The sequence below is a fragment of the Etheostoma spectabile genome, unplaced genomic scaffold (genome assembly GCF_008692095.1).
Source record: "Etheostoma spectabile isolate EspeVRDwgs_2016 unplaced genomic scaffold, UIUC_Espe_1.0 scaffold00004905, whole genome shotgun sequence".
NCBI classification, from domain to species: domain Eukaryota; kingdom Metazoa; phylum Chordata; class Actinopteri; order Perciformes; family Percidae; genus Etheostoma; species Etheostoma spectabile.
Genome location: NW_022603208.1, coordinates 1 through 23,686, shown reverse-complemented (window position 1 = coordinate 23,686; position 23,686 = coordinate 1). Strand labels below are relative to the sequence as shown.

Here is a 23,686-nt window from a genome sequence, read left to right as displayed (position 1 = left end):
TATACAAATGCTGAAAATTCTCAATTATCCATTAATTATTCCCAATAATCATTGTGCTCACTTTGTAAATAAAATGTTTGTACAGTAATGTTATATTATAATAAAATAATGAAAGAACTGTTGCATTTGTACAAAAATTGATGGATCTCTGAATGTGGTCCTGTTCACTATGTTCTAAAAGATTGCATACACATACATGTATGTTTACACAGTATGTACAGTATTTTATTATATATTTTCATATGTGGAAGCAGTTTCTGCTACTTGCACCATTATTGGAGACGTATTAAAGCTCTATTCTCATCTAATATTTGTTTGTAATTTGTAAGTTTATGAAAAGATCATGTGCCACGGATTTTCCCCTCATATTGTGAGGTTTTCTGCACGGAATCCATCAATGCTACTGTACTGTTATAAGAAACACACTTGACACACTGAATGTAAAACAAAGCATATTTTTAATGACAAATGGCTCAAGAAAAACCTTTATGAAATGAATAAACCACCACCACACAGTTGCTTGTAGCCAAGGAGAACACAGAGGATTAAAAAACATGGAAACATGGACGTTTAGAAGAGGTTATTATCTTCACTCTGCTTGTGCTTCTGCTTGTGAAAGTTGACAGACTACAACATTTGTAAACATAACCATACTGAGAACTACAGTGAGGATTTCTAGTCCCTCCCTGTTTAGTCTGCCCGCCAAGTTGAGCTAACGTTAGCTTTGTAGAGCTTGTGGGATTTCCCAAACTTAATAAATAGCGCTACAATAAACTGTGTTGCTAGCTCTATCGTGTTATATCTGAGATATTTGAGAAAAGAATTCAAGAAACAGTATAATAATGTAATGGCTTCACCCCAGGTATTTACACACACACAACACACACACACATAATTAACACACAAACACACACACATATTAACATAATACTACAAAAAATACTACTAATTTTACATTATATTACAGCTGTTTTCATTTAAATGTTTCTTATGGGAGAAGTCCAGAGGTGGGTAGAGTAGCCAAAAATTGTACTCAAGTAAAAGTACTGTTACTTCAGAATAATATGACTCAAGTAAAAGTAAAAGTTGTCATCCAAATAATTACTTGAGTAAGAGTAAAAAAGTACTTGATGAAAAAACTACTCAAGTAGTGAGTAACTGTTGAGTAACGTCTGATTTATTTCTTAACACCAGCATCAATCAGACAGACAAAATACAAAATAATCATATTTAGGCAAACTATTGTTCATCCAATCAATAGAATAAATAAAATGTATTTATTAATTACAAAATAGCTTATTTGAGAGACTTGTCACATCAAATTAGGATGGATACTGCATGTGTAAAAAATATTGTATGTACCTAAAAGACAAAGATCCACCTCTCCACAGCAGAAACTAAAACCACCGCTACGTCTCCTCAGGTTAGATGTTGAGTCGTTGAACGCGCACATGTCCGTTTGTTTTGGTCGACACTGAAGGCACCGCATAATGTAGCTGCTGTTTCCACTTTTCCTAAAAGGTAACCATGCTTTCACTATGAGGCCGGGGGGGGGGGGGGGTCCTCCTGGTCTGCGTTGCCTTGGCGACATTTGATTCTGACGTCTTTGCTTTGCTACGACTGTAAAGCTAACCTGTCCCGCTGCTGCATAGACATATAAAGAGATACCTCTTTATATGTCTATGCGCTGCTGAAGCGAGTATGGTCACGTGACTGCACAACGACGTGTGATTGGTTAAGCACAGTCACGTGGTAGAGCCTTCAGCGGAAGACTCTCTCTCTCTGTCAAAATAAAACGTTAAAATGAGACGTACGCTGGGGTAAAAACAATGAGGCGTAGTAACGAGTAACGAGCTCATTGTAGCCTGATGTAGCGGAGTAAGAGTACAGTTTCTTCTTCACTAATCTACTCAAGTAAAAGTAAAAGTATAGTGATTTAAAACTACTCCTTTAAAACTAAAAAGTACAATTTTTTCAAAAACTTACTCAACTAAATGTAACGGAGTAAATGTAACTCGTTACTACCCACCTCTGGAGAAGTCTTTCCATACCAGAGCAGCTCACATATAACTTACATTACTGTTAACATCGAGAGCTAAACTGTAAATTGCAGCCAGCGCAGTATATGTGTAATACCCTGCTGATTACTTGTTCAAGATTCTGCCAGGCTTATCCACCTGAGCATACAGACTCTCTGGCAGAGTCGGCCTGGAATCCAGAGATGCAGTGTGAGGCCCTACCAAGCAGTAGGTGGAGGTCGGCGAAAGACCTTCAACTGTTGAACTCTGAGTTAAAGCTGTAGGTAGGACCTGGATAATAAATTACATACAGTAAGTTTAGCTCAGTCTTTCTTTTCCATTTTTACTTCTAGAATTCTAGTTCTTCACATCTGAAACAACTTGAATACATCAAACTCTCTTGGTTGCGAGAGCACAACACACTGCAGCTTACACACAAGCACATAAAGACACAGAAGCACATGAAGACATCACTGTGACAGCACACAGAGCAAGTAACTGCAAATCACAGTTGTTCTACTTTACTTGATTTGTTCTAGGACTGAAAATATGAGTGCATTTGAGTCTTTTGCTCACAATATGTAATGTGTAAGAGAATGCAGAAGATAAAACAGTTTGGATCAGTAGGAAATCACATGTAGCTTTGGTTAAATGCTATGTGCTAAAAAACGGAAGCAAAGGGAGAAAAAAAATCAGCTGTGATGATGTAGTTGATGTGATGTGCATAAAAACCTTTGGCCCAATGCTAACAATATTGGTACAGTATTGTCTTTCAGGCACCAGTATGAGATCTGAGTTTTAGTATGAAGGTTTGAGAACACAACACATTTTGGAACATGCATTCGCTGTTTTGCAAAGTAGAACACAGTTTGGTCTTTTTGTCCCCCTTCCTCAAAATGGTAACTTTTGTTTTGAAAGGATGCAAAAACTATAATATAACACAAGCAAACAACACGTACGCAGCATAAAGAAACACAAGAAACACAAACAGTGTTTAAGTAGAACGTTGCAGCAGCAGGTTTGGACAGATAGATCGTGGTGCATCGTGATGCATTCACCAGCTCCAAAACATTATAGTGCAGCGCAAACAAGCAGCACAACCAGTGTGTGTGCATGAGGCCGGAAGGAGCAAGCAGCAGGCGCTGGAACAGCTGAAAATACAGAAGTTAGTATAGATCACCTGATCAGGAAAATGTGTAGCTAGGGATAATGAATGTAATCATGAGAGGCTCCAGTTTATGATTTGAAATTTGCCATTATCCTCAAACTGGTATATATTATTGAAATTGTGTTCCTCAGTGTGTCAGAAAAAAACTTCATGCTCACCTGGGGAACTTCATATACTGTATTCTCCCGGATCTCTCTTGTATCTGCAGGCAGTCATAAAAACACATGTTGATTTGATATAAGTTTCCTTTTTTCAGCTTTACCTTGATTACTTTACATTCATATGATAAGATTTTGTGTCTAAAGTTCTCCATCTTCACACAGCAGCACACTTTAAATCCTCTATATGTGTAGGATTTGGTAGGTTGTGATGTTGGCAGGTTAGGGTCAGGGTTAGGGTTAGGGGTTAGGGTCAGGGTTAGGGTTAGGGGTAGGGTCAGGGTTAGGGTTAGGGTTAGGGTCAGGGTTAGCTTCTGCAGAGCTTGTAAATTGAAGCTGAAAATTCTCCGATATAATAAACCTTTATAATCAAGAAACAGTGTCAAGCGGATTCCTCATCAACACATTATCCAGTAATGCTGTTCGAACACCACACTACAACACTGAAATCCCATGTACATGTAACGTATATGTATTTGTTAATTAAAATGCACACTTGGACTTACCTTGTCCTTTCTTTTGATGATAACAAAATGCTGCTGCTACTAATGCTGCAACACATAGGAAGAGAAGGATGCCTATGCCAACACCAGCACCCACAGAGATGGCATTGGTGGATGGATCATGACCTGTACAAAAGAAAAAAGAAGCCAGGTAGAAAAGGAGGCCTGGTTTAAGCCATGCAGCGTAATTGAGAGTGTAACACTGTTGCTTTTGACAGACTGCAGGTTGAATTCATTGGTAATAGATCTCAACTGTAAGAAATCATTTAGTTTGTTTCATTTAACCCTAATGGGTGAAACTATCCATCCATCCATCCATCTTCATCCGCTTATCCGGTATCGGGTCGCGGGGGCAGCAGCTCCAGTAGGGGACCCCAAACTTCCCTTTCCCGAGCCACATCAACTAGCTCCGACTGGGGGATCCCGAGGCGTTCCCAGGCCAGGTTGGAGATATAATCTCTCCACCTAGTCCTGGGTCTTCCCAGAGGTCTCCTCCCAGTTGGACGTGCCTGGAATACCTCCCTAGGGAGGCGCCCAGGAGGCATCCTTACCAGATGCCCGAACCACCTCAACTGGCTCCTTTCAACGCGAAGGAGCAGCGGCTCTACTCCGAGCTCCTCTCGGATGACTGAGCTTCTCACCCTATCTCTAAGGGAGACGCCAGCCACCCTCCTGAGGAAACCCATTTCGGCCGCTTGTACCCTTGATCGTTCTTTCGGTCATGACCCAGCCTTCATGACCATAGGTGAGGGTAGGAACGAAAATTGCCCGGTAGATCGAGAGCTTTGCCTTCTGGCTCAGCTCTCTTTTCGTCACAACGGTGCGATAAACAGAATGTAATACCGCACCAGCTGCTCCGATTCTCCGACCAATCTCACGCTCCATGGTCCCCTCACTCGCGAACAAGACCCCAAGGTACTTAAACTCCTTCACTTGAGGTAAGGACTCCATCCCTACCGGAGAGAGCACTCCATCGGTTTCCTGCTGAGAACCATGGCCTCAGATTTAGAGGTGCTGATCCTCATCCCAGCCGCTTCACACTCGGCTGCGAACCGATCCAGTGAGTGCTGAAGGTCACAGGCCGATGATGCCATCAGGACCACATCATCTGCAAAAAGCAGCGATGGGATCCCGAGCCCACCGAACTGCAACCCCTCCCCGCCCCGACTACGCCTCGATATCCTGTCCATATATATTACAAACAGGATTGGTGACAAAGCGCAGCCCTGGCGGAGGCCAACCCTCACCTGGAACGAGTCCGACTTACTGCCGAGAACCCGGACACAGCTCTCGCTTTGGTCATACAGAGATTGGATGGCCCTAAGAAGGGACCCCTCACCCCATATTCCCGCAGCACCTCCCACAATTTCTCCCGGGGGGACCCGGTCATACGCCTTCTCCAGATCCACAAAACACATGTAGACTGGTTGGGCATACTCCCAGGCCCCCTCCAGGATCCTTGCGAGAGTAAAGATCTGATCCGTTGTTCCACGGCCAGGACGGAATCCGCATTGTTCCTCTTCAATCCGAGGTTCGACTATCGGCCAAACCCTCCTTTCCAGCACCTTGGAGTAGACTTTACCAGGGAGGCTGAGAAGTGTGATACCCCTGTAGTTGGCACACACCCTCTGGTCCCCCTTTTTGAAGAGGGGAACCACTACCCCGGTCTGCCACTCCTTAGGCACCGTCCCAGACTTCCACGCAATGTTGAAGAGGCGTGTCAACCAAGACAGCCCCTCCACACCCAGAGCTTTCAGCATTTCTGGACGGATCTCATCAATCCCTGGGGCTTTGCCGCTGTGGAGTTGTTTGACTACCACAGCGACTTCCGCCAGGGAAATTGACGACAATCCCCATCATCCTCCAGCTCTGCCTCCACCACAGAGGGCGTGTCAGCTGGATTTAGGAGTTCCTCAAAGTGCTCCTTCCACCGATCTATTACTCCCCATTTGAGGTCAACAAAGTCCCATCCTTACTGTATACAGCTTGGATGATCCCTCGCTTCCCCCTCCTGAGGTGGCGAACGGTTTTCCAGAAGCACCTTGGTGCCGACCGAAAGTCCTTCTCCATGTCTTCTCCGAACTTCTCCCACACCCGCTGCTTTGCCTCTGTCACGGCAGAGGCTGCAGCCCTTCGGGCCCGTCGGTACCCTGCAACTGCCTCCGGAGTCCTCCGGGATACATATCCCGGAAAGACTCTTCTTCAGTCGGACGGCTTCCCTGACCACCGGTGTCCACCAGGGTGTTCGTGGGTTACCGCCCCTTGAGGCACCTAAGACCCTAAGACCACAGCTCGCTGCCGCAGCTTTAGCAATGGAAACTTTGAACATTGTCCACTCAGGTTCAATGCCCCCAGCCTCCACAGGGATGCACGAAAAGCTCCGCCGGAGGTGCGAGTTGAAAGCCCGTCGGACAGGGGCCTCTTCCAGACGTTCCCAGTTTACCCGCACTACACGTTTGGGCTACCAGGTCTGTCCAGAGTCTTCCCCCACCCCTGACCCAACTCACCACCAGATGGTGATCAGTTGACAGCTCTGCCCCTCTCTTCACCCGAGTGTCCAAAACATACGGCCTCAGATCAGATGAAACGATTATAAAATCGATCATTGACCTTTGGCCTAGGGTGCTCTGGTACCACGTACACTTATGAACATCCCTATGTTCGAACATGGTGTTTGTGATGGACAATCCATGACTAGCACAGAAGTCCAACAACAGACAACCGCTCTGGTTTAGATCAGGGAGGCCGTTCCTCCCAATCACGCCTCTCCAAGTATCTCCATCATTGCCCACGTGTGCGTTGAAGTCCCCCAGGAGAACAATGGAGTCCCCTACTGGAGCCCCATACAGGACTCCATTCAAGGTCTCCAAGAAGGGAATACTCCGAACTCTTGTTTGGTGCATACGCACAAACAACAGTCAGAGTTTCCCCCCAACACCCGCAGGCGTAGGGAGGCGACCCTCTCGTCCACCGGGGTAAACTCCAACGCAGCGGCGCTCAGCCGGGGGCTTGTGAGTATCCCCACACCCGCCGGCGCCTCACACCCTGGGCAACTCCAGAGTAGGAGAGAGTCCAAACCCTATCCAGGAGTACGGTTCCAGAACCGAGACTGTGCGTAGAGGTAAGCCCCACCAGATCTAACTGATAGCGCTCCACCTCCCGCACAAGTTCCGGCTCCTTCCCCCACAGAGAGGTGACATTCCACGTCCCCAGAGCCAGCCTCTGCTGCCGGGTCTGGTCCGTCGAAGCCCCTGACCTTCGCCGCCACCCATGTGGCAGCGCACCCGACCCCTTTGGATCCTCCCACAGGTGGTGGGCCCATGGGCTGGAGGGAGAAGTGCCACGTTGCTTCTTCGGGCTGTGCCCGACCGGGCTCCGTGGCAAACCGGCCACCAGGCGCTCGCTCACGAGCCCACCGTCTGGGCCTGGCTCCAGACGGGGGCCCCGGGCTTCCAACGGGCAGGGTCCCTCTATCCCTTCCTTGATATTCCATAAGAGTTTTTGAACCATTCTTTGTCTGGCCCCTCCCTGAGACCTCTTTGCCATGGGAGACCCTACCAGGAGCACAAAGCTCCAGACAACACAGCCCTCAGGTTCATAGGGACACACAAACCTCTCCACCACGATAAGGTGATGGTTCCCGGAGAGGAACCATCACTAATGGGTGAAACTAAACTGTCACAATTTCACTTTACAACTACCAACCTTCCAAAGGTCCCTGACTGATCTAATTTAACACCACCTTCCTCTTAGTTAAATAACACCAACCTGGTAGAGGTTCATACTGATAGCTAGTTCGGTTTATTATTATTAATTCCACTGACCTACAGTATGTCTTTATGACCTACTGCATACTAACACTTGATGCTAGCTGATAAGTAAGGATTATATTTCTTCTTTTCTTTAGTTTTTTTGCTATATTTCATTGAAAAATGTGTTAATTTTAAAGAAAATATGTAAAAACTACATTTTGTATCCTTCTCTCCCACAGACACAAGTTTATGTCGTCCATGTCCAAGAAAACACTGTTCACAGCAGCTTACAGTAAAGAAGTGAAGATAAAATATCGTTACCAGGTTTGGCATTACAAATGGAGCTTTTAAAAAAGCAAACCCAATATGGTTTAACTCAGTTAATGATTCATTTCTGCCACCAGAACAACTCTTGTTTGAGAAATTTTAAAATCCTCCACCATACACAGCCCTTAATAAAAAACATGTTTTGACCATCATGTTGTCCTCAGGTCAAATTGACCCATTTTCCTGTATCAATGTTCTTTGTAATTACCTAAAACAACATTCTTAATTCCACACAACGCTCTTTGGCAAGTACAAATCTTTACTTTCATTAATTTTGGGGCGTCTTATTCAACTTTATAGCATTTAGAATAGGGCTGCACAATTAATCGAATTTTAATCGCGATCACGATTTGGACTTCCCACGATCAAATTTGCGTGATTGAGCGATTATTTTTTATAAACGTCATTTCATAGAACGCTCCGGGTTTTTTGCAAAGCCCATCTCCCTCTCCGTAAAGCCGTCTGATCATGAGCCAGTCAGGGTAGTTCACTGCACCCCTTGCAGCTTAGTTTCTAGATGTAGACAGTCACAGAGGACAGAGTAGCGTGAGGAAAACTCAACAGATAGTCGATAATACGTCAGTCTCAAGGTTTACCAGTAAACGCAACACTTTGTCCCATTTGTTGTTTTTCAGACAACAGCAGTGACCAGTGCTAGTCAGCGTCTGTTAGCTGTTAGCTCTTCTAGGATGCACCTGTGCTAATGTCCTCGCATCCGCTGCAATGCTGTTTATATGGATATGGTTTAATTTTGCGTTACGTGACCCATTTCGTCTGTAAAGCCGTGCCTGTGTTGGATCTTTCTACGCTCTCTCGTCCTACTCTCTCTCCTCTCCTCTCTCTCCTCTTACTCTCCGCGCCCCGCCACACAGCGGCCGCAGCCGCAGCGGATCTTTGTCTACAGTTTTAATTTTTCATTAACACAGCTGTATATTGTTAAGTATGAGGGGGCAAACCTGTGTTTGTACCAGTGTTTCCGCGGGTAACTGTTATCGCGGCCGCTACGGTGAAGAACACAGAAGAAGTTATTGAATGCAACTAACTTCAGTTGGTAGAGTAACAGCGTGGGAGACGGAGCTGCTGTACCGAAGCCTGGACCAGGACCAGGACCAGAGATGTGACCCATGGCCAGAACATCATAGTTCATAAAAATGCAGCGCAGTGAAGATACAGACGTTTAATACACACAACGTGTGTATCCGCCGTTCGACCCGTGCTGGACCCGTTCATAATGAGTCAGCCGTCTCTCTGTGAGTAGCGTCCATCACACTCCCTCTCGCAGTTATAAATAGCCTATGTGACAATAAAATTTGTTTTGGTTAAAAACAAATAATCGTGAGAATAATCGCGATCAAAATTTTGATCAAAATAATCGCGATTATCATTTTGGCCATAATCGTGCAGCCCTAATTTAGAGAAATGAAATTGAAATGGTTTTAAAATGGTATTGAGTAAAAGTTGACATATTCCAGTCTGTGATTATCCATCAACATACATTCCTTTAATTTTAGTCTAAATAATTCCAAATCTCTGCTTTTCTAACTCAAACATTAGGTATGATTTCCTATAAATGAGGTTTATTGACCATAAACTCTAAAGTTAATAAGTTAGTGTTACGTAGTGTTGAAAACGTCAAAAAAGTATTAACTAAAAGCTTCAAAGAAAGGGTTGATTTTCACTTTTGACTGAAAGACAACCCAAGGGTTAAACCTAGCAAACCTAATCAATGCATCATACCATGGTAGAAATCAAAACATATTAACTTGGACATATAATTTGATACTCGTACAAAACCTTAAACAAGTCTAACCACACTGTACATTATTATCAGCTGTTTGTGGTTTGTCTCTCAGTCTTACCATCATGTTGGCAGAGAGTTTTAATTGTTTTCATGTCCTTTGTCCAGCTGACCTGGTTGCTATGGTTACAGATGATGGAGCCATTGGACAGGTAGACATGGAGAGCAGAAGCAGAGGGTGTGACCTGTTGTCTCTCTCCTCCCTCCTGACTGCAGGTGTGGGTGTCACATCTAAAGGTGCTGTTAATGTGAGAGTCCTGTGCTCTGCAGCTCACTGTCAGGTTACACCAGACTGAGCTGCTGGACACAGAGTCCACTGACAGAATAACTGGAGACACTGGATCTGAGGGGGGAGAGGCAGGTGGAGAGGTTTTAGAAACATGGCAGCAGAACCTCTCCATCAGTGTCACATTGTTAATAAACTCACCTTGGACTGTGATCTTGTATCCAGTTATTTGTTTGTCTTCACTCCCAGACAGTACTGCAGCATAAACTCCACTGTCTGCCTCTTGTAGATTCTTCAGTTTCACAGAGTATTTCTCAAGGACCTCAATCCTTCCAGAGTAACCACTAAAGATTGTTGGTTTTGCAGCAGCATCAAATCGTACTAAATTAACACTTTTTTTGAATCTCCAGAAAACTAAATCTGTATCATTAACATTAGCTATTGTGACATTCAGAAACACGTCCTCTCCCTTCTTCACAAACACAGGAGTCTCAGCTCTGGGCTCTGGAAAACAGTAGACACACAATCAAACACAGTGTAGTGTTCTTTGGTCAATACTAAATGTTACAGGGTTACTACTATATTTCTTATATTAGTTCAAAATTATGAATTAACTTCAGCGTTAGCATTGTCTCTAAGATGCCTTGTATCAGATATGTCTCTGGACTCAGCTTGCCTCAGCATTGAAGACTTGGCTAAACTAAGCCCACTGAGACCAAGATGTTACTCAAAGTCTGGATTTTTATTTTTAACAAGAAAAAAAGTCTTTCCCTCTTCGGCCTCTTTATTTTCACCTTGTCCTTGTTTTTCTCCTCTATTTCCCACATTAGTAACACAAGGGTTAAGTCTGTTCTAGTTCTTTTTTTTAAATTCTGCTTTACATTTTGAAACATATTCACCTTTACAGTAGATAACATCAGTGGAACTTTCAAATACAACCCTCTGGAGGTGGTTTGAGATGCATTACCAAATGTTGAAAACATGTCCGTCTTTTCAAGATGCATGTGCAAACTTAACCTCTCCCACTCTGTACCAACCTCATGTGGTTACAGCCACTTCCTGTCTGATAGTCAGTCTTTCTCCTCTGTACAATCTGGGGAACAATAATGTGCGTAATAGAGGAGAAAAAAGGACAAGGTGAAAAAAACTAGAACTCTTGTGTTGTCTTCCCGTCGACCATGCAACTTTTGGTTTTTCTTGGTATAATTAAAATTAAAACCTTTTTACTTTTCCACAATGTTTAAGAAGCTTTCCCGGCTTTTGAATTATCATTCTGTCTCAGCATAGAGATTAGGGCCTTGTACAAGAATAAACACATTTTAGTTAAATGTACTTTCTCTTAAATCAGAGAGAAACACAATCGTGTTGGGACCCATGTGTAAAGAATGGAGTAATAACTGATATAACTGTATATCTGAATACATATATCAAAGTCTTAGTTTTACATGTCATTAGGATTACTTTTGAAATAATTGAGCATATGAAAGAGAAATCTACATAGATTTGTATACATTTCTCAATACAAAATAATTTAAAAATGAGTTCCTGTAAAACATTACATTTCTTACCTAACTTCTTTACTACTGAAGTAGTGCTACAGCAACTTTAAGAACTTTGACTTTGAAAAGCTAAAACTAAGTTGATCAACCACAGGAAATAAAATAACATTCATACCTTGTGCTTCACATGAATGCAGCAGAGACACGGCACAGAGTAGGATGACGAGCGCCATTTTGCAAAATGTGCCTATGAGGAAGTGGTAAGGCTATTTATGACCTGAGCTCAGCATGTATCTTTTTAGCAATGTTTATGGGCAAAACACTGGGAAGTTTTTCAACTGGAACTGTTTCTACAAGAGAAATTTCAACTATTTTTGACAAATGACACAAATGAAATATAGGTGTACTGCACTGTAGGTTGTGGCTTGTGCCATGGCTCCCATCGATGTAAGATACTCCTACTCTACATCCTGCACTGCCTGCCTGTACAAGATATGAAAACAAATATGGCCTAATTCATAATCATCTTTATTAAACCACATATTTTGGAAAGAATTGTCTAATTCAATCTCTCCATCTGCACTTTAAATCTATTAACATTCCAGAGCTTAATGTTAATTCAGAAAATGTTACAAATACCAGAAGTTCCATTTCCAATATATTCATATTCATCATTTGCATACTTACTTCCTCATTGTCACAGTTCACCACCACATATATAATCATTTCCATCATTTCCATTCTCAGCAATCACCTCTGGTCCTCCCCATGTTCCTGTCCTCTAGACTGGAAATAAAAGGGGCTGGGATAAAATGTTTGTTGGTATTCAACAATGTTAGTAACTCAAAAAGCACATGGACATGCAGAAGGCTCCCTCTTTACACAGAAAGGAGAGCTTCTTTGATGTTTACAGTAACATTTGCAACCCACAATAACCTCATGGGCATATGCATGTATGATCAGAAGACATGATGTCATTTATATCAGTCAATCAGTTTCCTTAAAGCCACTGAGAGAATAAAACTGCAATTAGTTTTGTAGGAAGAAAGATCTGTTTTAAAGTCTATTCTAACTGCTTTAATTACATTTCATTGTGTAAGTGCTTTTAGTGTTAATAAAATATATCTTCCTAAGTTAATCTTCCTACGGTGCTAGACGCACATCATGTACTTCCTTAAAGTGCTAACTTTCTGTAAAACAGCCGTAACAGCTGTACAGGAAATGCTTACACCATCGAGAGATTCAGCACAGAGCACCATGAACACAGAATATTCATCTGAAGTTTGCCTACTTTCCACTTGTAATGCTACATTAGTTTAACAGAACAGTGCTTTAGACACATATTACACAGCATTTTCATCTACAATACACATACATGTCATGTTTTTTATGTTTCAAGAACTTCCGTCTTTTTACAACAGGAAATGTAAAATGATCAGTATCAGGGGGGTTTCTAACTGATTGGTGTAGGAGTTTTTTTAAATCCTAGAAGAACTGAAGAACTGGCATTGCATTACTCATCGTGTTTTTTACAGTAATGAAAGCAACCCGAGTTAAAACTCAACATCATATGACTTCTAAATGTCTAGAACATACACTGTGTGTATTAACCACACATTTTTAGAGGAAGTATAGAAGGTTTTACCCTGTCCTGTCCCCTTATCACACAAACCTTACAGTCCCCAGTCCAATTTTTTCTCTTTGTGATTTAACATTCAGTAAGCGTGGGGAGGACCCAAAATAGACAACTGGGGTTTCCACTGTCTCCTCTGCTCGTTTACTTGAGTTTTGAATCTTTTTGTGTATTTCTTTGCAATTAAACAACCAGATGTGTTATTTTCTTAGTTAGAAAAGGATATACAGTATATTTGTTAGGACTGGATATCAATAAAAACAATTACAATACCACTTCCCTTAAAGTGATACAGATACCAATAGACTTCCCTTGATAGCTTTTTTCTTCTACTTGTATCAAGTATTCAGTTGTGTGTCACACAAACCTTCCATAGCCGCTGCAGGAGCGGGCCAATCACATGCTGCTATACATTAAAGAATGCTTGTGGTGGTTGGCTGTGAGAAAAACAATACACATACTAATTTTTTTATAGATCTGGATACAAAAAGGATCAAATGTCGGCATTATTTGACCAGAGAGAAGTTTCAACATTACTTAGTACTGGGATACTACAATTACTACCTTAAAGGGATTGAGTACCCATACCCTCACCTAAAGTGTTAGGTGCTTGTGCACTTCCTCAAATGCAAACCACAGCTTCAGTTATGGCGTCACATGAACACAGTCAAACCAGTGTAAAACATGAGTTATACCAGGAAATGTATAACAATGGCAAACCATACAGTAGGCCATGGTCATAGTCCATATTTGCTTTCTGCATCGTCTGGTGCTACTAGGGCATAGATATCATCCAAAAGTTAAAACAGTCAAAGAGACAGTCTCCAGAGTAGTTTTGATGATGTCTCCTGCTGTCTCCTGCTGTCTCCTGCTGTCTCCTGCTGTCTCCTGCTGTCTCCTGACACGCTCCCTTCTCAACCATTTCATTTGTTCACACATTGCTGATGCGAACACTGAGAGGAGTGTCTCTGACACGGCCACGCTCCTCCCCTCTCTCCCTGTAACTCTGCTCCAGACGGATCTTCTCTGGATCGGACCCCTCAGACACAGCACCCCCGTTGCTCTGGTACTCATGCTGGGGGCTGGATTTTTTGAAGATGGGCGTGGTCTTGGTCTTGGCCACTTTATCAAAGAAGGCAAAGTCCGCTATGTATTTCCCCGATGGGGAAAGGGAGACTACAGGTGGAAACTCATAACCCCAGAGAATCTCATCCGGCAGGTATGAGGTGCGAACCTGGCAGGTGGCCGAGGTCGGCTCCACTGTAGCGCTCATGATGACCAGCAGCTCGAAGTCTGCCAACTCTGGGTCTGTCCAGCCTCCACCTGGGAGGAGGGACATGAGATAAGTGGAGATGGCACATTACAGAGGGGTGTGAACATGAGCAGAAGAGGATGAAAAGGAAAATGGGAGAGCGGAAATAAGAGTAAACCGTATTTGTGTCTGAAATGTTGGAAAAGCTTGAGCAGATAAATAAATAACACTCCAAAAGTTTAAAGACTTAATTTGCTAAAGAAGTCCCTTAAGGATCAACTACAATTTTCAATTATTAGATCGGGAAAAAAAATGATGGTAGAGAAAACCCTAATTAAAGGTACACTGTTATGTTTGTGACCCCCAGGAGAGCTACAGAGGAATGTTGTCATAAGCAGTTCCCCATTTTGTTTGTATCTTGTGATGCTTATAATGGTGCACATGTGTGCACAGGCATACAGGCCATATTAATTCCTGCCAAGTAACTGTTTTGGGGGGTAATGCACCAAGAAATATGACAATGCCCTATTAAAAGGAGAGGAAAAAGAAGTCTGCTAACTTTTGTGCAGATATAATAAACAAGTGAAGAAAACAAAAGGCGAGGACCAGTAAGGAAACAAGAAAAGGAAAGTCAGTATTGAGGAAAGGAAAAGTACGTAGAGATGCAGGAAGAAGTAGAGGAACTGAAGTTGGAAGGAAAAACCAAACACTCACTATACTTACCCACAATAATTTCAGTAATAAGGTATTGAAATACCTCTCAGGTTGCAGAAAGACTCAAACGAAAAATAAAACCATGTCAAGCAAGTGGTTCACACCATCGGATTTCAGCTCACCAACTAGTACAAAGAGGACATGTATGCAGAATGTGTACGTTGCAATCTTGTCACATGATTTATCAGAAATAAACTCTCATCAGATTTTATTACTAAAAATCTTGCAGGGAATCAGTACGTACCACAGCAAGCATCCACACTGATTCTGTTCTTTATTTGCACTAAAATCCATCCTTGTTGCCATGTGATGATGCCAGAAAGTACTGCAGAGCTTTGTATGACTTGTGTATCTCGTTTTAAAGAGTTTTCTAATGTATTCTACCCCCATAAAGTTTGTTAACTCAGCGTAAGTGAAAAGATTGCAAAGATAAAACACCTTCTACTTGCAACACCCAGCAGTTCTCCTCGTCTTACCCTTGTCTGCCCAGGCTCGCAGGGGGCTGTTGTCATCGATGAGGTGGTAGAAGGTGAGGGGCAGGATGAGGAAGGGGCTGTCGCTAGATGTGTCCACTTGGAAGGGAACGTTTCTCTGGTCCAGGCGAACCGTCTCCCCTTCCTTGGTCAGAGATGTCTGGAGCAGTTTTCCACTCACCTGGGGGGAAACAATATGCAAAAAAGTGTTTTAACTTTTAATTCGAGAAATTGTTCATACACACAACATCTACACATAACTTGTAGAGTTTGAAAAATGGTTGACATACTGTATATGACAATAGATATTCTCTATCTCTACACACTTAGTTACCTGACAGCCGAGCAGGAGACTCTTGCGCATGTTGGCCACCCTGATCATCAGGCAGGGCCGGCCTTCGTGGGTCGACACCACTGCGTGTTGGCTAAACTTCACCGTCTCACCTCGCTTCTTTGGCCGAGCAACCTGAGCAGAGAAAGCTCACTCAGTTCTGGTTTCAGTCTGATAACAAAAAGGACTCGTGGAAGAGCCTTGCACATTATGCAGTTTGGGATTTTTTCTGTCTTTTAGTGTGTTATATAGTATAGTCTGAATTTGGTTGACCACTCACAACAGAAGGCGAGCCAAAAACGCTCAGACAGAGTGTTTCAGGCAGAGGAGCTGCAGCAACGGGCTGTTTCTTTTTTGAACATCAAAGCATGTGAACCTTTTCTAGTAGACCCAAAGAGTTCAAATCTGACACTGAAAAGGAGCATAATAGGGGCTCTTTAAAGGAGCGCTGCCACACAAAACCGTTTTCACTTGCATTTATGAAATATGTTAGGTCTATGTGTGTTGGTGTTATGTGGTGATTGTGAAAATGAACTGCTACCTCCTCTGTCACCTCTAACCACTGGAAAGAAATAAGAGGAGAAATCTGGCCAGTTACAACAGCTGGTCAGTCTGATCTCATGTTGCCTGAGCTAATTCCTATTCACAAGCTTATCTAGTTGCGCTGGGTAAAGGATACTGATAGCCAGGCTCACATTGGCTAGCTGTTAGCCCATCAGAGTCAAGCAACTTAGCTCATTGAATGTCAATGAGAAATGGCACAAATTGAGCTGAGTCTTCCTGCAGGCTTACACTAGAATGGCTTGAAACAAAGTAACCAAGGCATTTTCTCCCTTTCCCATGGTAGAACTTCAGACATTACCACAAAGTAATGAAATACTGAATGTGTGGCAGGGGCTATAGTGCGTAGTTTCTGTCTACCCATGAGGAATTCTAAGTGATGACAAAAAAAACTTTTGGCGCATCCACATGAAACAGGCCTTGCAGGACCGCCCACCCCCCCTCCTCCACACGGTTGCTTGTAGCGACCATGGTAGCCATGGAGGACATGGAGGATTCAAAAAACATGATGGACTCTTCAGAAGAGGTCATTATCTTCACTTGTCGCAAGACCACACATTTGTATGGCCACGCAAACTGCCTGGTTCTATGTTTAAAGAACGTATTGCTGCTCACTCTGCAGCTGGATGTGTTATGCATTGGCTACCTTGGCCAGGAAGGTACCAGTGATGAAGATCTCCATCAGCATGGTGATGACGAGCTGGACGATTAGGAGGATGATGGCTGCGGGACACTCCTCAGTGATGCAACGGAAACCATAACCAATGGTGGTCTGGGTCTCCAGGGAGAAGAGGAAAGCCCCTGTCAGGGTCTGCATCTGCATCACACAGGGCGTGTGGTTCGACGGGGGGTCGAACTCTGGAGGAACACGGGTGAAAAAGAAACAAAGGCTCATCCAAGGTGTTATCATGCTTTATTTTGGCATTACAACACCAGTTTGTGTGATTTTTGTTTTTTTTACTTCTTCTACCTATGCTGGAAAACATTTTCAAGGCAGAATATGTGTCAGCCACAAAAACATCCTCTTGATATGCAACATTAGACTGTGCTTTCTAAAACTTTTATTTCCCCACTCGCATTGGAAACATAAGTGACAAAAGAGGAAGTGTGGGAGAGCAGGTGTCTAACTGATGATGTGAAATCATTTCCCACCCTCAAAAAAGTTTCATTTTATCAAGGTTAAAAGCTCAAAATGCTGTTCAGGAATTACAACAAACACTAACATCTACAGTATACATCTTTTACAACTCCGCTAGAAAGAAGGCTCACTCTGTGTACACATGGATGAAGGTGTATTCAAATCTTACAGCGTAAACTTATTCACTAGACACCAATTAAAATTAAGTTACAAAGTACTTCATGTATGTAAATTTGATGAAACAGTTACACAAATTAGATTTAAAAGACAGATGGAATCAAAAGGACATATAAAAGATGTGGTTGCTTTGAAACTGCAGTTCTCACTGTTTCCAGTGACACCCTGCACCACTGCATGCAGCTATGACACTCTAAAAGGGTGTCAAACTGAGTTTCACTAAGGGCCACACTGGAAAATAAGAATTAAATCTAGGGACAGTTCATTCACATGCTTTTGTTTCATCGAAAAAGTCAAGCATCTTTAACTTTATTTCAGTTTCCTCGACATAAAACCCCAAAAAAGTAACTTGGTCATCGAAGAAAAAAACGTTGGAAAAGCTGATTAAAAACATTGGAAAAAAAAGGGGCAAAAACATTCGAAAAAGCAACAAAGGTGTCAAGAAAATAGACAAATACATTGAAAAAGCTACAAAAACTAGGTGGGTGTAAGTGTATTGTTGTACTAAATTGATGTGCGCGCCGGATCAAAAGTTGATCTGCCTGCCGCAGGCCTTGAGTTTGTGCTCTACACCAACACGCCACCCACCCTAGTAGTCATATTCTCACCTAAGCTCACCACCCAACCAGCCTCCTTACCCTTATACTTAAAGAACCCATCACTTTTCGTTCTACTTTGCTTTCATCATCAACTACTATGGCCACCAAAGTCTGCCACCTTTATAAACCTAAATACTGCTTGAACAAATGACTTGTGGGGGTGTTTTTTGGGGAAGGAAACTTTTTTGTGCTCACACTTTTTTTTTCTTTAGTGTGAACGATGCTGAAGCTGTTCATTGTACTTTGTCATGCCCTTTTGTTCAAAGCACTGTGGGTGTGGTTTAATCCGATTTGACTGACAGTGAAACTACCTGCCAACTGTCACAGATTCAGAGAGTGCTCCATGCTGAATGGTGAATGGAATGAATAGTACTGTATGTCATCACCTTTTTTTAAATGAGCCCCTGTCTGACTCAGTTAAAGGGTCTATTCCGCCTATTTTTTTCTCACCTCTATGCAGATAGTTCCAGTGTTCTTGCTGAGGTATTGACATACTGTATGAAATTTTTATGGTGACCTACAAAGAACTGTGGGTAGACCGTATGGCAATGAAAAGAATTTTGTTAATGCTGCAAAAGATTTGCCACACTCTCACCAAGCAGGTCTCCGTGCACCAGGGCCATCAGATACCACAGCACCCCGAACAGGAACCAGGTCCCCGCAAACGTGGCCGTGAACAGGAACAACTTGTAGCGCCACTGCATGTCCAGAAATGTTGTCCAGAGGTCCCGCATGTACAGAGCATTCCGGCCGTTGACGTGCTCGATGCGCACGTTGCTACGCCCATCTTTGGACAGGACACGCCTCCTCTTCCTCAGAGTCCCTCCCACACCGGATAAGCCACCACCCAGTAAGGGCTTTAAAACATCAGTCTGTGTTTGGGAGTGGCACACCTTCTGAGGGGAGGAGCTACGAGAGGACGGAGGTGTGGCAGATGTCATCTGGTAAATAAAAAAGATGGAGGAGTTAAATAATTTCTCTGATTAACTTGTTTCCTGGTCGGTGGTTCAATGGGCTTGTATGGGATTATTTTGGGGTTAGTCGTGCATTGCCAGCCCTTCTTCCAGGGTGCTGCAGAGGAGGGTCTGGCTAGTCCACACAGCATTCTGGGATGGGAGAACAACCTGCTCTGGCATATTGGCATTTCTTTGAACAAAATTACACTCGTCTTGGGCACTAAGCGCCGGACGGAGCAATGGGGCCTCTGCAAAATAGTCTAGGGAAATAACTTGTTTTGGTGGAACATGTGTACGTACAAAGGTTGTTTTAGTTCAACAGAAAACTCAGATTGGACAGATAGTCTAGCTAGCTGCCTGGATTTACCCTGCAGAGATGACGAACGTTGTCAATATAGATTAGTTTGGGGTGATTTGGGATAATTTCTTAAATATCTTACAGAATATACAGGTTCAACAGTGACTTATGATCCAATTAAGACTAAAGTGACTGTCTGTGGCGTGCAGGGAAGGCTAGAAACTATCCGAACTACTACCGAAATAAAACTGTGAAAACAACGAGCTAACAAGTTAACATCAAACTGTTCCTTTGAATCATAAAGCAGGAAACCACAGTTTTAATCTGCGAAACAAATCTAAACAAACTTAAAGGCATGCACACTCACACAAGTGTTTTGAAATTATTTGGCTAATTTTCAGTTGAAATTTGGTGAAAATGTAGTGGGAGTTCCCTGAGGTCAACACACACACGCACACACACAAAAACTAAATTATACCGCGGGAGTGTGTGAACGGTCTTATCACGTGGACTCAGGCACTCACACTGTGCGTTTGCTTCAGACTCTAAGCCGCTAAATTTAAAGTATACTGAGTCCCTTGAAAGATTAAGGGTTTCCGTATTAAAGATTAAAAGACATAAAGCAAGCAACTTTGCTACAAGCAGATATTCTTGTCATAAGAAGGAAGTTGCACACCTAGAAGAGTGGCTGACATCTGACAGGCGGAAAAGGCATTTCCTAATTTTCAACATCTCATGCTATTGCCTGCTGGCCCACACAAATATGAAGCGAAAGCACTTTAGAATACAAAGCTAACGACAAGAATTATGTCTCTCTTTTTAAGGTATGTGTCAGTATTCTAGGAATTTGTTTAAGTAGGTTGGAGGCTGAAGAGATTTATTCGAACAATAAAATGAATAAGTGAAAGAAAGACAACTGTGGGGATTCGTGACAGCCATAATCAAGAGCCATGCCGTTTCCTGTCAGTGTTTTTCTCAGAATTATTACCACGTCGTGGACTGTGAACCACGTTTCGAAAACCACGTCGAAAAATGAAACCAAAACGACACAAGAGAGAGTAGAGGTGAGAGTAGAAAAGAAATACTGTGTGAGACCTGAATGATATGTCAAAGATGTTTTTAATCAAGTGAAAAGGTTAGGCCCTACGTTTGAATGTCAAAAATATTTCTCCATAAGAAGAATTACAATGACATTTTGTACAGACAATAATGGTCCCTAGATGCTAAATCTTAATGACATCAGAGATCCTCTCACTTTTCCTGTAGCACCATCTTCAGGATGAAAGTTAATTGTGTCCAAGATTGAAGTTTATGACCACATACCTGCAGAATAATGTCATGAGCCGCAGCTGGACTTTGTGTTTACTGCTATTTAGGAAATGTTAGCTTGCTAACATGCTAAGCCAAGATGGTGAACATGGGAAACATCAGTGTTACTATTGTTTCTGTGAGCCTTTTAGCATGATAACCACTTGCATCATTGCATTTACTTCCTTAATAAACTTGTAGCTATCTTACGTTTAGTTTTTTTGTAACCACAGCCTTGTTAGGCCTTGGTTACAGGAAGTAGGCTACTTGATAAAAAGTGTCAACACCAACAAAAACACTTCCCGCCGAGTATTGATTCTGAGCTCTTTTCACAAGAAAAAAAACCATGTATTGTTGTCTGTATATTAGGGAAAATTAAGTGAAATATGTGTTTTAATGCTTTAATAATCACGTCTAGATTATTGCAACGCTCTTTATGTTGGTCTAAATCAAAAATCCATCTCACGTCTGCAGCTTGTGCAAAATGCTGCTGCCCGCTTTCTGACAAATACTTCTCAGAGCGCACACATAACTCCCGTTCTTTTTACACTACACTGGCTTCCGGTGCGTTTTAGAATTGATTTTAAAATTGCATTGTTTGTTTTCAAAGCCTTAAATGGCCTTGCCCCGGAGTATTTGTCCGAGCTTTTAACTTTGGGTGGGCAAAATCGGCTGTTGCGGACTTCCGATCTTGGGACTTTAGAAGTCCCGAGGTCGAGGTACAAGCAGTGGGGCGATCGGGCCTTTGCTGTTGCTGGCCCAAAACTCTGGAACAAGATCCCACCAGACATTTGCACTCTAACGGATGTTGTTCATTTTAAATCAAAACTTATTTATTTCGAATGGCTTTTAATACGCAGTAGTGGTGTAACAACTCTTCTTCTGATGATTATAGGCAATTTTATCTGTTTAACTGTTTTCTATGCTTCAGGTTTATTGAATGTTGTGTTTGTTCATTCTTGGATGATGTAAAGCACTTTAGACAACTGTTGGTTGCTGTAAAGTGCTATATAAATAAATGTTGATTGTTGATTGATGTACACTGTGGGATGTGTGCTCTTGTCAGGACATTCAGATGATCTCCACCCCTGTGACGCACAGACAGACAGACAGTTACTGTATCTCCACACATGTGACACGCTCACTTACGTTCAAGAAAAGATGTAGGCCAGTAGGAAGAGGATAGCCCACAAGAGAGGACGATAAGAGAAAAGAAGAGAAGGAGAAAGAATAGAATTAGGATGAAGATGTACTGCAAACAGAGTCACATTTGTCAGCTGGAGGAGAGAGAGGAGTGAATGAATCAATTAAGGTAAAAGTCTTCGAAAAGTTGGACGTTTATCTAGATAAAGTTTGTTTAAGGCTTTAGTGTAGATTTGAACCAGAAAGGCCTTTAGTGGACAAAGAGTGAACTCCTGACTGGTAACTGGAGACTTTGGTAAGAGTTTGGTCGGAAAAGGGCCAAACGTTAGGCTGTCTGGATGCTCTGATCAAGACTCCAGCCTGACACAAGGGGCCTTTTGGGAGCTTTCTCTCAGGTGTTCTCAGCTGCTTTATACTCTGGATCCTCACAAGTCTCTCTGTTTCTCCATCTCACACACATTAATGCAAAGCATACTATTCCACCTGATGAAGATCTTCAAAGTGCACTATAAGGCCAAAAGTATATGGACACTCTGGGGCGACCTCTCCTCTAGCTCACCCGTTAGAGTTTGAGCCCCAGTGCAGGTTGAGTCCTTGGCAGTGGCCGGGGTTCAAATTAGCCCTTCAGCCCTTTGCTGCGTGTCATGCCCTTTCTCTCTCTACCCCCTTTCCTATTGGTTCAAACTATCTAATGAAGTAAAAAAAAGCCCCAAAAATATATGTAGTGTGTGGACACCTTGGGGCGACCTCTCCTCCATCTCACCCATACAAATGTAGTATGTGGACACCCTGACAAAACAATTGTAATTCCAGCATTTTCTCTTCTGGTTTCAGGCTTTCCAGAATATTTTGGAGCCTGGCTGCGGTGATTGGCTCCCTTTAGCCAGATAATTATTGGGTCACATAGGCGTAATTTAAACAAGAAAAACCCCAGAATGCAGAAAATGAAAAAAAAAGTGTTTGACTCTCAAAAGTGGAGGTAAAATTAAATATTTTCTGACAGACAACAGGCCTTAACGTTTTTCTTATCTTTCTTATCTTATCTTATCTTATATTAAAATGACTTTCCACCATTTGGGCCTGGTTTGCAGTCAGCGTTTCAGCTCATCGTAGAGGTGTTGGTGGTGTTGATGTCAGCGCTCGGTGCAGGCCAGTCAAGTTCTTCCACAATAAACAAAAAATATTATTCAGGCTTTCCTTACTTTTAGACCAAATGCAGAAAAACATCCAGGACCAAAGGGTGTCCAAATACATATGGCCACATGCGTGAATAAGAATAGGCTTTTTGTAATGCTGATCATGGATTACACAACCAATCAGCTTTAATTACATCACACTTTTGTGATTATGCAAGGGTGAGCCCTTTATAAGCTTCATAATTACAATGACACCATTGAAAACTTCACTCTTTCAGCGCTGCATTGGCCTCTCACTCAATCTTCTCTTCACACACACACACACACACAAGACAAATTCCACAACAGCCATACCGTGTATCAGATAACTAATAGGGCGGATGGCAGTGAGTGAGAGGGAAAATAGGGAAATATTTATGACCAACCTCTCCAGTAGGATGTATTCCATCTCCATGGCAACAACTTTACTGTACTGCCGTGCCTCAGTGATTGAATCCAAAAACTGAATCAAAACTTTT

The 23,686-nt window shown here is 42.6% G+C and overlaps 2 protein-coding genes across 3 annotated transcripts; both read right to left on the bottom strand.

Annotated features, from left to right (window-relative positions):
* Positions 1–1,857: 1,857 nt before the first annotated feature.
* Positions 1,858–11,869, bottom strand: LOC116677344 (uncharacterized). Its single transcript, XM_032507898.1, has 6 exons — positions 11,625–11,869; positions 10,152–10,454; positions 9,786–10,067; positions 3,851–3,973; positions 3,345–3,388; positions 1,858–2,309 (listed from the first exon to the last, which is right to left on the bottom strand). Exons 1-6 carry the CDS (start codon positions 11,680–11,682, stop codon positions 2,145–2,147), a joined length of 975 nt encoding a protein of 324 aa, XP_032363789.1. The 5' UTR covers positions 11,683–11,869; the 3' UTR covers positions 1,858–2,144.
* Positions 11,870–11,997: 128 nt separating this feature from the next.
* On the bottom strand, positions 11,998–23,669 carry LOC116677342 (ATP-sensitive inward rectifier potassium channel 10). Of its 2 annotated transcripts, XM_032507896.1 has the most exons (6): positions 23,594–23,669; positions 18,923–19,236; positions 17,060–17,271; positions 15,856–15,987; positions 15,525–15,702; positions 11,998–14,405 (listed from the first exon to the last, which is right to left on the bottom strand). In XM_032507896.1, the coding sequence occupies exons 1-6, from the start codon at positions 23,620–23,622 to the stop codon at positions 14,014–14,016; spliced, it is 1,257 nt and encodes a 418-aa protein (XP_032363787.1). In that variant the 5' UTR covers positions 23,623–23,669; the 3' UTR covers positions 11,998–14,013. The 2 variants fall into 2 exon arrangements, with proteins under 2 accessions (XP_032363787.1, XP_032363786.1); XM_032507895.1 differs by lacking the exon at positions 23,594–23,669 and having other exon boundaries at positions 18,923–19,268.
* Positions 23,670–23,686: the final 17 nt, after the last annotated feature.